General features: G+C 33.6%; 1 protein-coding gene across 3 annotated transcripts in view; it reads right to left on the bottom strand.

Moving 5' to 3' along the window:
* The window catches only part of LOC114247708 (uncharacterized), a 41999-nt gene extending 27119 nt beyond the window's left edge, over positions 1 to 14880 (bottom strand). For 2 of the 3 annotated variants that reach the window (XM_089734031.1, XM_089734034.1), the window contains exon 1: positions 14358 to 14880. In XM_089734031.1, the coding sequence (XP_089590157.1) occupies positions 14358 to 14519 (162 nt within the window). In that variant the 5' untranslated portion in view covers positions 14520 to 14880. The remainder of the gene's footprint in view (positions 1 to 14357) is intronic. The other variant, XM_089734033.1, reaches the window with a different exon arrangement.
* Positions 14881 to 17117: the final 2237 nt, after the last annotated feature.

Below are 17117 nucleotides of genomic sequence, written 5' to 3'. Positions count from 1 at the left end.
GTTGTTATCAGCGCAAAGGTAATGGTAATGGTCAAATGGTTAATGACATTCGTGATTATTGCATTTATGGTTAACGCACTTAAAACGACCGATTGTTTCGTTATTATTTATTACAAACGACAATATTTAATATTAATATATAATATTATAAAGAGGAAAGATTTGTTTGTTTGTATTTAATAGGCTCCGAAACTATTGAACCGATTTGAAAAATTATTTCACTGTTTGGAAGCTACTCTATTCCCGAGTGACATAGGCTATAATCTTTTTTGAAAAAAATCAGGGATCCTTACTAAAACTCCAATAATGTAACCCAAGGTGTAAGAAAATTACCTAAAATATTCTTTACATGGCGTGCCCTGCGAAAACTATTGATGATAGAATAAAATAATGTACTACGACTTTGTAGAACACACTATTATTTACAAAAAGTGTCGCGGCATCATATGTCTAACTATTATAGTTATGCCGCAACAAGTGTTCTTTTATTTAAAAAAATAAAACAACGTCAAATATCGTTGAAACTTTTGTTAAAGACCCGAGCGAAGCCGGAGCGGGTCGCTAGTATTTAATAAAACGGTCAGACCACCGAGAAATAAAAAAAAGTAAACTTATTTTTTTTATTTTTTATCGAATGTTAAATTCATTTTACATATTATTAGATATAGGTGTAGAGCAGTGATTCTCAACTTTTTTTTTCGTTGCGGCACATATTTAACGATTTCAAAATTTGGCGGCACACAAAAAAAAAGATAAAAATTATTTACTTACTACAACACACTGCATAAATAGTTTATCAAAAAATTTTAATATGCGAAATAAACTAAAATATACTATAATTTTTTTTTGTGGATTTAATTATATATTCATGTTTAAAATATTTTTCTTTTAAAATGATATAATTTAATAATGTTAACATTATTATATATTCGCAAAATTTGGCGGCACATTTTTGAAATTTGACGGCACACAAAAGTGCCGCGGAACAGTGGTTGAGAATCACTGGTGTAGAGTATCATTTAGCAGGTGCGCCCTTCACGTGTAAACGAGACATTTGGGACTAGATGTATTTTCGTTTATAACGCAAATGGCACGCTGACGAATACCAGTAGGCTTAGTGCGAGTTTCAAAAATCGAATCGAATGACTCGCATCGAGTGTACGCTCTTCACGGTGAAACGTGCGGAGCTCTGAGTGCGAGTTACTCGATTTGCAGGACGTTTATTCATCTTTAGAAGCAATAATTTTTTCTTTTATATTGGTAGCACGCAATTTTTTTTTTAAGGCGTTTAATTGAAATGCTAAGCTTTCTAACGATATTTATAATTAGTCGGGTAATGGGTAATGTACCTGTGCTTAGTGCGAGTTTTTTTAATTACTCAGTCGATGTTAATGTTATGTTTAATTTGTGTGAGTTTGTATCAGTGCCACCTAGTGGTAAGCTTATGAATCTCATTTTGTGGGAGAGAGAAGGTTTGTTTATGTTGCTGTCTCATGTATCGAATAGCTTTACCGAAGTGAGCCTCTCGATTATTGTATGTGCGAGTGCGAGTTACAAATTAATGGATTTTGAGAGTATTTCTTCACTTTCAAGCAAGTTAAGTAGTCACTAAATATTTTGCCGTGAAACCAATACAATATCAAGATTTTTTCTTTCATTTTTAATAATAATGTTGTTTTTTAAGGTTTTATCTATTCTAATGGTTTATACACATATATTTTTTCGGTTAGAAAATTTTATAGACGTCTAGCTAGTTGTAAATACATATTAATTCTTTGCTTTTTCATTTAATTCTTATTAAATCATTGCTTTTTTTTAAAGAGTTGTTTGATGAGAGAGAGAGAGCGAGATAGAGTTGTTTTTTTTTTATTGCTTAGATGGATGGACGAACTCACAGCCCACCTGATGTTAAGTGGTTACTGGAGCCCATAGACATCTACAACGTAAATGCGCCACCCACCTCGAGATATAAGTTCTAAGGTCTCAGTATAGTTACAACGGCTATCCCACCCTTCGAACCGAAACGCATTATTGCTTCGCGGCGGAAATAGGCGGGGTGGTGGTACCTACCCGTGTGGACTCCCAAGAGGTCCTACCACCAGTGAAAGAGTATTCTTTATTGTACACAAAATTAATAAATATTGTGAAATATTTTTTCTTGGTCTTATCGCTAAGAGTGATCTCTTCCAGACAACCATTAGATGGGCAAGAATAATTTCGAAATGAATTGCACACTGTGTATCTATCTATTATCGAAATATATACACACACGCACATACACACGCGCACACACACACACACACACACACACACGCGCGCGCAATATACATATTTACAGGTACATACGTACAGATTTATATTTATAAATTATATAGAAATTTGAACAATGTAATAATAATTTTGCTTCTTTACACATTTATAAATAAGGATGGATGCTCGTAATAATTTTAGTATATTTGGGCCACCTAATGAAGATCATCAACACTATTACCGTAAATACAATCATTTTATAAACGTTCAACGGGTAAAAGATTAAACCTATGTAAAACATAATTTTTTTAATTAAAAAAAGCTGAAATAATTACCTATTCCAAGATTAATTATGTTAAGTATGTCTAAATATGTAATTACAATTAAATAAATTCTATAATAAACTTCTAATTCTAATACTTCTATTAAAGTTACTAAAAAAATATGTTTATGCTGGGCAGTTTTCGTGCATTTTAAAGGTTACGCCATTACGGCAAAGTTTTTTTACGAAATTGCACCCTTAGAATGGAAGTGGTATAACTAAAAAATTTAAGATTAGTTTTATATTTCAAAACACTTATGTATTATTATTAAGAACCTACATTTTAAGTAGGTAATACGTGCAGCAAAAATGTTGGACTCCTTTTTACGAAAATTGCGCGGACGGAGAAGTACGAAATTTCCCACACTCATAGAGAATATAGAGAAGTAGTGCAGATTGCTAAATTTTTTTTTTAATTGTGCATAAACAATAAAAAAATAAACTAAATGAATAAAAAAACCTTACACACATTACCATGTATTTGACACACACACACACATGCATTTATACTTTTTTTGTTTATTGATTTATCAATCTGTGGTCAAATTGAGAATAGATTAATATTTTTTGTCTTTAATATTATTTTTCTATAATGTAGCCTTGGCGACATAGAGCAATGATTATTATAGAAATGATGATAATAGAAAGGTGACAATAGAACTATATTAATGTTCAAACTTAAAATTTAAATAAATTATGGTCAAATTTCGACCACTGGACTACCATTAGTAGATAATAATAAAATCATTTATTGCCTTTCACACAGATTTAGATTATTACAGGCAGCCTACAAGGAAACAACAAAAAAACAAAGCACTATTATATCATTTCTGGCAAGCAGCTCAACATTTGCACTTGTATATTATTAATAGGAATTTTATTAAGAATATTGACAATTTATGAGGAATTTGACAAATACGGATTAGTTATAGATATATGTAGTTACATATTGTAAATTAAATTAGTTTTATAAGTGCAATAAAAAATAATTTAAATGATAAAATGATAAAGCCATACCTTTTTCCAATGTGACGATTAGAGGGTATCCTATTATTCTTTTCTATATTATTCTATCAGCTTATAAAATTAAACAGTCTCTTTTAGTCTAGAAAAGGACAAAGTACTCTTTCTGTCTTTTTCAAATAAAATGGCATGCCTTAAAGTGTTTAAACCGAAAAACTAAAAAAATACAATTATTGTATTACAATATTGAAGTTTACCAGAAACTAAGAATTTTGGGTTGAGCCACTTTAATTCTAAAGGTACAAAATAGTATTGAACACGTGACATTACCCGAATAATTTTGAAAGTAGTTGGTTCCCATTAAAATGCTGTTAAAATGCGTTGTATTTCATTTAGACGGTCTAATGCCAAAACATCACGTGCTACCAATATACGAGAAATAATATTATTGCTGCTCTCGGTGAATAAACGCCCTGCGAAGCGAGTAGCATATCTCAACTCACACTCACAATTCTTCATTTTTCACCGTATAGAACGTAAACTCGATTTGATTTTGATTTATTCATTTACAATTGAACAACTAGGAAAAAAAGGTGAAAAGACATTTTGGAGGGAACGCGAGGAGCTAAATTGTGTGAATTGTTTTATTTTGTCTATTTAATGTTTTTTAGTTAATGCGTATTTAATATTTCTTCGTGTATAAGTGTAATTTTGAGACCGTCATGGCTTAAAGGTTAAGGCGTCCGGTGTATTCGTATCTTGCAATGCACCGGTGTTCTAATCCCGCCGGCGGGTATCAATTTTTCTAATGAAATATGTACTTATCAAATGTTTACGATAGACTTTCACTGTAAAGGAATAGCATCATGTAATAAAAATCAAACCCGCAAAATTAATTTTTGTAATTACTGGTGGTAGGACGTCTTGTGAGTCCGCACGGGTAGGTATCACCACCCTGCCTATTTTTGCCGTGAAGCAGTAATGCGTTTCGGTTTGAAGGGTGGGACAACCGTTGTAACTATACTGAGACCTTAGAACTAATATCTCAAGGTGGGAGGCGGCATTTGCGTTGTAGATGTCTATGGGCTCCGGTAACCACTTAAGATTAGGTGGGCCGGGAGCTCGTCCACCCATCTGTGCAATAACAAAGTAACGTGGGTTTATTAACTGTTTAGTATCTGTGAAAGTGCGAAAATTTAAAAAAATTAAACAAAACCGCTGGACGTAGCTTCTCGAAGTCTTCGAAAAGGTCCACTGAAAAAAATCTCAGTATATAATCAGCATTTTGCAGAGATTATATTTTATCCCATATTATCTGATCTCATTTCATTTCATTCCATGCCAATTGATTAATGCTTCAAATTAATCAAATCCATTTCACTCCATATTATCATTTTTCATAAAAAAAAATTAGGTTCTATGGCATGATATTTTTGCCTCTCTAGTTAGAAAAATAAAACTACTAAAGAAATACTCGATCGAAACGTTAAAATCCACTAATTTGTAACACGCACTCGCACAAATGTCATTCGTAGTACTCATTTCGGTAAAATTACTCGGTTACGAGATCACAACGTTAATATGAACTCGCACTCACAAAATAACACCGAGTACGTTTGCCGCTAGGGGCGCTGTTCCAATTGCATACAAATTTGAGCAAACTGGCTCGCTAGTGAGAACGTTACAAAACTCGCACTAAGCACACAGGTATTCAAGTTTTGTGGGACCGGTGACGAAATATACATAGACGACAGTGATGTATTTCGGTGACATATCAGAGACTACTGCACGTCGCACTTCACTATTTGCATCCTTGTATTTTTTTTTTATTGCTTAGATGGGTAGACGAGCACACAGGCCACCTGGTGTTAAGTGGTTACTGGAGCCCATAGACATCTACAACGTAAATGCGCCACCCGTCTTGAGATATAAGTTCTGAGGTCTTAAGTATAGTTATATATATATATCCTTCTTCAAACGAGGCTTGTGGAGAGTATTAAGCGGTAGGCAGCGGCTTGGCTCTGCCCCTGGCATTGCTGAAGTCCATGGGCGACGGTAACCACTCACCATCAGGTGGGCCGTATGCTCCGTCTGCCTACAAGGGCAATAAAAAAAAAAAAAAGTTACTACGGCTGCCCTACCCTTCAAACCGAAACGCATTACTGCTTCACGGCAGAAATAGGCAGGGTGTTGGTACCTACCCGCGTGGACTCACAAGAGGTCCTACCATCAGTAAAATCAATGAACGATTGTTTATTCTCACAATGATGGTGCTATTTTAATATACTTTTAAAGTACTCATCATCATCATCATCAGCCTATATCAGTCCACTGCTGGACATAGGCCTCTCCAATTGCACGCCACTGAGCACGATCCTCAGCTTCTCTCATCCAGCTCCTGCCAGCCACCCTGCACAGATCATCACTCCACCGAGCCTGAGGGCGTCCTGTACTGGGTTTTCCAATTCGCGGTCTCCACTCAAGGACGCGTTTACCCCAACGGTTATCGGTTGTCCGGCTAATATGGCCAGCCCCCAAATACTTATCAACTGCTTCCCAACTTCGTAAGCGACTTTAGTTACTAATGTAACGATCGATAGAACGTTATTATTTGTTACTTAAACAATTTTCAACTAGTGACGATAATGCAAAGTGTCGTTATCTTCCCGAGATACTGTGTAGTAAACATAATATTAAAAAATTTCTCTTCGTAACAACGAGTTTCAAATCAATCTGCTAATTACTGGTGGTAGGACCTCTAGTGAATCCGCACGGGTAGGTACCACCGTCCCGCCTATTTCTGCCGTGAAGCAGTAATGCGTTTCGGTTTGAAGGGTGGGGCAGCCGTTGTGACTATACTGAGACCTTAGAACTATATCTCAAGGTGTGTGGCGCATTTACGTTGTAGATGTCTATGGGCTCCAGTAACCACTTAACATCAGGTGGGCTGTGAGCTCGTCCACACAGCTAAGCAATAAAAAAAAAAAAAAAAAAAAATACAGAGTTTAATGAAGATTTTAGTTTTTATAGCTAAAAAAGTAATCCTGAAAAAAATAATTTCAACAACCCCAAATTTTGTTTATGGCCGACCTATGCACTTTCATATCTTCCGTGCACTCTTATCAAATGATTCGAAAAATATTTTCTCCTCTTTCCTATTACGAATTGAGTATTTAGTTAAACAATCAATTAAGATAACTTCCTTAGACTATTCTGTTCATATTTTCCCCAAGTACTATTCCATTTGACTGTTCCAATATTGGTCTTTTAATGCAATATTAATTTGAATATTAACAGAAATAAGAGGGACGTTTCTGAAACATTAGCAACTTATGAATTGGGTACAAACCACAAAGTTACCCGCAGTTCACGCAACGCTAGACTCTTAATGAAGCTGTCGCGTATATTATGACTAATTAAATGGAATTAATGAACTGTATTCGTGCTGTGGGGATCTCTGAACGTGGGTTATGATTTTTTTCTTTGTTTAAAACATTACAGTGCATTAATTTAATATACAATTATAAAAAAAATGTTAATGTTAATGATACTTCGATAACGCATCACTTTATTATTATTCTGTGACCGAGAATATCAATAATTTTCTTTCTATGAAAATATATTACGATAAAACGCAAACTCTTTTAAAAAGAGAATTTGTATATAACGAAGTTCTATTAGATTAATCATTAGTTAAGATTACTAACCCACGATCGAGGACACAGCATTACAGATATGCGGCAAGCCAGCGACACAGTACCTGTTCAGCCCGTGACGGAAGCACAATGAGGTACCTACCCACCCGCAAGCTTCCGTTACATGGCGCCGGCCCAGAGCCAGGTAAACTTACACCGTCTGTGGTCACTATTGTCACAGATACAGAAAACGGCCAGCTCATTTTTCTTGTTACCATGGATACGCGAGGATCCATACGTCTATCTCTATCTAATACCGGATACGGAACTCTTCCAATCTCTCTGGTTGGCACAAGAGTTAACAAAAAGTATGCTTTTCGTGAAATCCAATCACGAATAACCAAGTTCTGTTAATTCATTAAAACACAATTCGCCTAGTAAAGGGTTAAATAAAAAATAAAAAGTCCTAATGTTGCTATTAAACTATAGACACATTCAGGAAACATTCATAGACTTAGTCCCTTGATGATCAACATTCGACTATGTTCACTGACATCAGAAGATTTAAACTATTTTAAGCGTTACATTTTCTCTTTCGTTTTGTTATTAACAAACCAATGTCTTCAATGATTACTAAATAAAAAAAAAGAAAATAATTTGAGAAACAGAGAAGAAAATTGTACTAACTGTTTTGTGTGTTTTGGCTTTTTATAAGTAGATAATTGATACTGATATAACAAAAGTGCGCGAAAACGGTGTTATGCTACATTTTTTGTCTGGATCGTATTAAGCATTATAATTCTTTATTCAGTGGACGTAGTCACGTCTAGATAAATTTAGCACAGGAAATTCGGCACGAACATAAAAACGTTTATTGGTCCGATGCCGCGATCGGTACACGCGAAGCCTGACAAATTTCAAACGGACTTTCGCTGTGATTTCAATTTAAGATTCCAATAACTGTAAGCTCTAATAAAAGCCGATCTTTTCACATACGAGATTTATAGTAAGTAATCCGGAGGAGAAAGACAATGTTAAGCTAATAAAAACTATTAATTTAAGATGTGTCCAGATGATACACATTAAAAAAAAAACACGTTAATTTTTTTTTAATACTTAAATACGTTTTTTTTATTGCCCTTGTAGACAGACGAGCGCGCATACGGCCCACCTGATGGTGAGTGGTTACCGTCGCCCATGGACTTCAGCAATGCCAGGAGCAGAGCCAAGCCGCTGCCTACCGTAAATGCATAATATTTACAGAATTTATAACATTCAAGCAATTCTTGCGTTTTGGCAACAATGCTCGCCAGACGGGAAGTTTAGTCTGATTCGGCTTTCGCAAAAACCGATTTCTTTGTCGGTTGTCATTGTAACCGTTACCGATATGTTTTCGGACACGAAGATACGAAATCACGTCCTTTTTAGTAGGTGCTTGAAAGCCATATGGTCGAGTCAGTTTGAAATACATTGTTTACTGACACCATTTTTTTCGCTCCTGTCAACGTAGCGTAACAATTTTTTTATTTTTTTATTGAAATATTTAAACGACACCAGTTAATGTTCTGTGAAATATTAAACGCGATCTTTTTGATGACACGGCTTACAATATCAATGTTTTCACTCTTTGTATTTCGGTATGTTAAGTCGGTAGTTATGTAGGTAGTTGGTACAAAAATTACTACCCGAATCGAGCGTGTAAAATAAGTACCGAAATATTTTATGTATTATATTACTAGTGGTAGGACCACTTGTGAGTCCGCGCGGGTAGGTACCACCACCCCGGCTATTTCTGCCGTAATGCGTTTCGGTTTGAAGGGTGGGGCAGCCGTTGTAACCATACTTGAGAATTTAGAACTTATATCTCAAGGTGGGTGGCGCATTTACGTTGTAGATGTCTATGGGCTCCTGTAACCACTTAACACCAGGTGGGCTGTGAGCTCGTCCACCCAAATAAGCAATAAAAATATATGTATAGAAAATTTACCCACAAATCTGTTACATTTTTACCATCCGAATTGTTTGTTAGAACTGAAATCGAAAGTGGACCTTAATTAGACGCGTTGTTAGTTTTACTTAAAGTAAGACTGTGTGCCCATTATCGCTTCCGCAACGGTACATTCTAACTGCATTGTTATAATTAAGACCACTCGTAAGAAACTAATAGTGATAACGACGTCAGACGATTAAGATTTTGCGATAAAAAAAAATCTATATATTAATACGTGAAGCAAAAACTTTGTATCCCTTTTTACGAAAATTGCGCGGACGGAGGAGTATGAAATTTTCCACACTTAGAGTATAGAGAAGAAGTGCACAATGCCAATTTTTTTTTAAATAATGCATAAAAAATACATTAAATCAATAAAGAAAACATTACACGCACTACATACCGTGTATTTGACGCACACACGCATGCATACTATTTATTGTCAAACTTTTGTTCTTGACGTCTGTTGTCAAATTGAGAATAAAATATGGTTTGTCTTTGTTAATATTTTTTATAGTATAGTCAGGCGAAATTTGTGATTATAGAAGTGTAAAATACAATAATAGTGTACAAACTTAAAATTCCAATTAATTATAGTCGAATTTCGACTACTGCGGGACCTCTAGTTTTGTTAATTTTTGGATACTCAAGCTAAATAGGAGGTATTCGTTTTTTTTTAATGAAGGAAGGATTACTATGTCCCGAAGGCCTTTCCAGTTTCACTAGGACAGGTGGGCGAAGAAAGACTCAGTCATGGGGATTTGTACTGATTAATTAAGACATTATTATAACGCGAACTAATAATAGAAATTGAAGGTAAAAAGAGTCCATAGCATTCCCGTGATATTGATACCATAAGTCAAATAAAATCGAGGAAATTACGAATATAGAACAACGAACAACAATAACAAATACCAGGAATGTTAAATACATTAAAACGATCATTCAAACGCTATTTTTGTGCAATATTAAAAATTTAAAACACCCCAAGTATTAGAACTAATCCTATACAAAAACAGTCAATCGGACTCCGTGACGACATACATTGTGGGTAATGTTGATCTTTAGTGTTCATTCTATGGTTCGATTATTGTACGTATCGGTAACGATCCATTTGCAGAAGTCGGTCAATGTTACCAAAATCGACATGGAAAGCACATTCTATGGTCAGTCCGCCCCTTATTATCGCCCCGAATGACGTCACACGTAATAAAGCTCCGATCAGACGCCTTTAGTAACGTTTGCGTGGCAATTTCGTAAGATAAGTAAGTCCTTTCCGTGGTGTTATCGTAATAATTTTGCATGAAGGAGAATAAAATACTTAATATTATCATTTTGTTTCATCAATGTTTTCAACAATACACCGTAAAAAAGAAGTAAATTTAGTACGATAGGTAACAACCCTCTAGTTACACTGGTATTGCCCAGGTCTACGGGCCACTTATTATGAGGGTCATTGTGCAATTTTTTGTCGAGGGTATCCTGAAAAAGCAATAGGTGGAGTACTTTAATAATAGACCTTAATAATAGATATTAATAATAGATCTGCAGTAAGAGTTAAGCCCGAAAAACTAAAAGCTAAAACTGAAAACTTTAACTTTCGTTCATTTTGGACGATTGTTTAGGGTTTAGAAAAGTGATAACCGTTTCCTATTTTCATCGGAAGTAACGAATACGAATACCTATCGGGATCTCCGCACTAATGCTGAGTAATAAGCACCCAGCACGTAACGGGCTTCGCTCTAAGCACGTGGTATTTTTCTCATTTTGACACAAATAAAATTGTTTTGTCACTTCCACCGAAGGCTGCGTTTAGTTTTGAGGTGATTTGAAATCTGTTTCAACTAAATACATTCCCAATTATTCCAGAAGCTTCGGGTCTTATGCATAAATCAAACTTTTTCAAACAAAAACGCATCGTACGTTGCCCAGTGGTAGCCGGCCCCAACAAAATGTCGATTCGTACTTTGAATTCAATCCTTAACGACCGTCAACATTTATTTTAGAGAAACAAAGTTTCCCAATTAAAAGTTACATTTTATATTCCTTATTCCTTAATCAGAGCAATCAGACGATCTGTATTCGCAACAAAGGAAAAAACAATTTCGAAAAATAAATTAACCTGGAACTTAAAATTGTAAAACAAACTCCGGATATTTGAGGTCAAAGTTGCCAGTGATAAGAATCCGAAATTCGAATCCGAAAAAATATAAATGATCTATCTAGTTTGGTTTTGAATTTTTGATTTTGATGATTAAAGATTTCCCGCGTTAAGTTCTTCAAATTGTACAATAATATTATTAGTGAGCCTAAAACTCTTTTAAAACAACAATTTTGTTTAACGAAGCTAAAAAAATAACTCAAACAAGTATACATATTCTTCAACTAAGTAATACCATTTCCTAAACTGTTCTGAATCACAAGCATTATTTATTTTTGTCTTCCATGTAGCTTGTTACCAAGCACAGTCAATGCTTTATCTATCATCGGATCAATTAATCTTACATTGATATTTTTTTCATATAAATTTCGATCTCTCAAATCTAAATCTATAATTAATCTGCATCGCAATTTTGGCGCCATGAATCGAGATACGAGACGCATTCACTAACGACGCTAAGAATATACATAGAGTGGTCAGCTCTGATGAACGGTACGATTCATTATTTATCAGTAGTAGTTTTCAATTAATTGGTCATGCAATGATATGTCACTGGATCTTTAAGCAGATGCATTCAAATTGAATACTCTAATGTATTCTGATTTTCTGTCTGAGTGCAAAATGATGTGTGTGCTGGAACGATATTTGCCATCAAGCTTCATCAAGGCGGGCGAAATGTGGATCTATTGGGTGACCTAGACTCAGGATCCTGTCATGTGATACCACCCAGTGCCCTAACTTGCCAGTAAATTAAATTAGTTTCACAATTAAGGCATGTTGTTTACTGTAATTATTCACATTAGGGCTTAAATAGGGATCATTGCAATAATCTTAATAATCATGATGACCATCATGAATTTTAATAAACTGATAAGACCTAACAAGCTATGAGGAGATAAATAAAATGCAATAGGTTAATTTAAAGTATATACTGGACCAAATGTATGTGTTTCAAATTGTGGTCTACACAACAACAGTACTGAGCAGATATTTGGCCAGTGTAAGTTTCTGACTAAGAAATGCAGACCTGCTTCTACTAATTATAGTCACTTTATGTACTAAATTCATCATCCATACTAATATTGTAAATGTGATATTGATAATTTGTTTGTTCTTTTTTATACCGAAATGGAGCGACAGATTGACATGTTTTTTAAAAGTGATAATATTCAGTCCGAAGAGTGGCATTGGCTACTTTTAATCTTAAACAAACATCTTATTCCACTGGGAAACTATACTACCACATTTCCTAGACAATGTGAGGTTAGGCCCGTGTCTACCCTGCATTTTCAAATATTAGCTGTTACCCGTGGTAACATTTAGTATTTTATATTGTAATATCAAACAGTAAAAGATTTGAATTTTGCAATATTTTTCAAAATTACTTATTATTCTCAAATGCTTAAGCTTAGGCACAAGCTCTTATATAGACTATAGAAACTGCTAAATAAACAAGTAAAGCTTGGCAATGATTGCATTAAATCAATAATACATATCTGATCGCTTTTAGGATTTTCTTTTTTTCTTTTATCAAACATTTTTTAAAGGTATGATAATCCTGAAGACCTATGATATTGCATTCTGTGACAGATTTTTTCTGCCAAAGATATGGTTATGAACCGCTATGCCCTAAATATCAGACACATTAACTTGAGTTCCGCAAAACATTACCAACAATATTAGGATAATATAATTTTTTTCAGAAGATTGATTTTTACTTTGTATTTTGATGTAGCATCAATCAAAATAGCATCATAATTTCATGATCTCTGTTGATTTAAATACAAGCGTAGTGTGCACAGATGGTTTGCCGAATCATATTCTGACACCCCAGCCGCATTTATATTTCAAACCTAAGCAATGTTCTAAATCCCTCACCAACAGAGAAATGTATCATTAATATAAAGAAAATTTATAAAACCCTATCTGGTTTGCTTAAATGGGTTTTCTCCAAGTTCAACATGTGTATAAAGACTTTGTAAGATATTTGTATATACAGATTGTGTAATCTGTGCATTAGATGATTTGAAAGATTATACAAGATATATAACATCAAAATGAAATATATATACATCATTTATTCATTATCTACCAAGTTTAGGGCTTAGTTATTTGAAACTTGTCATTGAATTGAAATCAATTAAACATTTTATGTCTCTGCAAAATATAAAAATAATTTGTTTGTTGCTCGACATTTATCACAAAAAGCTAATGAGAAAAATATGGCTTATATTTTAGAACATTTAATGTGAACATGTTTTTGAAGATGGTTTTAATGTGAATAATTAATATGTTAAAAAATGAAGTTATGAAGAGCATCTCATGTCACAATAGACAGTGAACATGTTCAGAAATAATGATGCCTATATTCACATCTACCAGACATATAGTAAAGCTTGGATTTACTGGAAAGGACTGAACTTCCCCTCTCAATCATGAAAACAAACTTTAAAGTTATTTCTCTCTCTAATCTCATCTTCTCTATCATTCATATCAGAGCTTTATTCACATATTTAAATTATTTCTTGAAGCCATATATTGCAATTACTTCTGTTCTTCACTAACCAGTTTTAATAAGCTTTAAATTAGGTAAATCTCTTAGTTTTGTAAATAATTTTGATTTTGTAAATAAATGCTAAATATGTTAATAAAATGATTACCTCACTATATGACTTTTTAAGATTAATCACCATGCACTATTCTCTCTTTTGATCAAAATAGTATTCAGTTTTTGCCTAAATTTGTTTATTTTTCGGACTGTGAAAAGCTATAAATACACATTATTACAGTGACATTAAAGAATAACCTTCCCCTAATAATTTTATAAAACACAGCCTGTCTTATCCTGCACATTTAAATTATTATAACTTTACCTTTCGCCATTTTCAATAACCTACTTGCTGAAGAAAAAATATTAATACATCAATTTCGCTTTAATACGATTTCAACGTAAATCTAAAGACAATTATTAACATAATCATTACGAACGAATTCATACGAAACTTCAAAATTAAAAATAATAAGAGATCGTCTTACCTCCACGTCCGAGTTCCCAATTGAATTCATCGGTTTGAGATCTGAGTTCGTTTGTTGGTCAGTCACTAGATTATGAAGAACTTTTGTATCATCACTAGATACACATGTTGCACTTTTATCCGGGGCTTTCGGTTCCTTATCATACTCCGGTGAAGGAGCCATCTTGAAGGAAGAGTAGTCAGATGACACTGGTCTTATGACTTTTCACACTAAAATTACTCTACCTCGTCAGAGTCTATCACGTAAACTAGCTATTAAGCCCATTAAACCGGGTCATTTCGAGTTACAGTTCTACAGCCAACATAAAGTCCTAGACATCTGTAATCATTAGACATCTTTTTCGACAGATTCCAAGTTCTGAGTCTGACCAACTTTTTCAAAGATGACGGCCGATGTAGATGCCCTCTGGCGAATACAGGTTTGCTTGAAAATATTAAATCGAAACAAAAATATTTGAGAATCGATATTTTGGCCGATTTTCATAATCTATCGATTTGTTTCCAGATTTTACGAACTCCATTAAATCGCCATAAATTCACAATAAAACTAGTAAGATTTTGTACATTTGTCACGTTTGATTGCCGCGATGTAGAAACAAATATTTATTAGTAGAAAATAGTAAGCTGTTTATTGGACAACGAGTTTCAACCAATAATTCTTAGGAGAGTTCCTTGAATAAGTTAAAACCTTTTTTTTATTTGTTTTTTTTTTGAAAAAATGCTAAATTTCTATACTAATAAAGAATACTAAACTACTATATATAATAAAGAATACTAAACTACTATATATAAAGAATACTAAACTACTATTTCTTGTGAGCAATACGGCATACCAAAATATATTTGCTAATGAAAAAATATGATACAAAAATACTTTAAAAATAATATAAGCAAGCTGAGATGTGAACTACACCCAGACAAGCTTACGTTAGTAAAAATACAACATAATATGTTCAACTGTGAGTTACTCTTGAAAATTACTATTCCTTTTTCTCTAGTCTTTTATCCACTGTATAAATGAGACGGTTAGAAATAGAAAATACGACTTTTGTAGTTTATTATTTAATTGGTCTTTTGGGAAAATTAAATGTGAAAATAAGATTATTACACTATATTATTTTTTTATTAGTGCTATGATTTTTCTTACTACTTAAATAATCAAAGATTGAGATTTCAATGTAAAGAAATCGTCATCTTGAAATTTATAATTTGCACTACACTATTTCACTATTCTACGTATTACTTAATGACGTATAAACTTTAATTATTTTTTAACAAATTTTTTTATTCCTTCTCACAAGAACATAATTATGCTTATCGACAATTGTTGGACGGTTATATTTGAGGGGATTGGGTGCTGTAGGTGATGAGGGGCTATTTAAAACACACTGCTTCATTATGATTATATTGCAGAAAGTTTGAACTGTACATACATACATACTTACTGTTACACAATTATAAAATTATTAACTTTATATTTTTATAAAACTCTTACATGTTTCTTTGACCGTGTATAACAGGGGGGTGCAACTCCCATACAAAGGAAAATAACATACAACTAGCGTCATCTTACTCCTGTGGCGACGTCATTTTTGTAACTTTTAGGCATTAATGATCTAATAAACTCACTAGATGGCAGATATGAGTTCTGACTCAATAAAAAATGTAGCGTACTTTGAAGCAGTGCTTCCACTTTTAGGGAATTCTCCCTTTTTTAGGGAAAAATAGCTGATATTTTGGATGATAAAGACAATTTAAAAAATACCAGGATTTAGGATATTTCGGGGTAAAAAGCAAAGCCTATACTAGTAACTGTTGTGAATTTTAAAATAAACGATAATTAAAGTAAAACAATGAACATTTTATTTTATGGAGAGAGAATGACATTAAGTCGAGTTGACAAGTAAAAGAATAAAACAGAGTTGTGTATAAAAACTATAAAGGTTTGATTCAACAGTAACCCTCTAGTAAAGTAAATCATAGATTAAGCCACTGCTTTTTCTTAGGGATTCCCCAAAATCCCAATAAGTATAATCCGCCAAATTTTTATTTACCTATTTTCGTTGATGTCACCAGAACTTACTTGTATTGTAATATACAGGTACTTCATGTACCATGAAAGATTATCATGGTAATTTCATTTACGAAAACCTTGTAATTGTCATTTCACTTTTGCTAGCAGTTCCTTCTTCAAAGACTGAGGTGGAAAGATTATTCAGTGTTCTCAAATTTAAAAACTGACAAAAGAAACAGGCTTTCTAATGAAACCCTGAACGGCTTGCTTCATAGAAAGTTCCCAACTTTGCCAGCAAACAATTGCTCAATTTTAGAACCGAACAGTGTTAGGTTGTGCAGCAAAAGAATATAAAAGCAATGCGCCGACTTCCTTGAAAATTCTAATCCTATAGATCTATGATCTTCTGGGGGCGTTTATATTATATATACCTACATTAAATAATATGCTGTGGTTTATTTTCTGTATTTTATTTACGCTTTCTATATGAGTCGTCTATTATCAAAGGTGGCAATCTGTGCATTTGGACAAAAAAAATTTATTGATATGTCAATACAGATTTATTTGAATATAATCGTCTCCTTCAAAGAATACGGTTCAAAACCTGCATTAAATAAAGGTTAATAGTTAACCTGTTATTTATCTAAGATGTCGTTCCGAAGAGTTTTGTGACTGCCAATGGAATATAAAGTCAATAATTCGTTTTTCTGATTTACCAATCATTGTCCAAAAGTCAGATTGCCGGCT

The sequence above is a fragment of the Bombyx mandarina genome, chromosome 16, assembly GCF_030267445.1.
Source record: "Bombyx mandarina strain Sakado chromosome 16, ASM3026744v2".
Lineage (NCBI taxonomy): Eukaryota > Metazoa > Arthropoda > Insecta > Lepidoptera > Bombycidae > Bombyx > Bombyx mandarina.
Note: the sequence above shows the minus strand (reverse complement) of the source record. Positions and strands in the feature narration are given on the sequence as shown.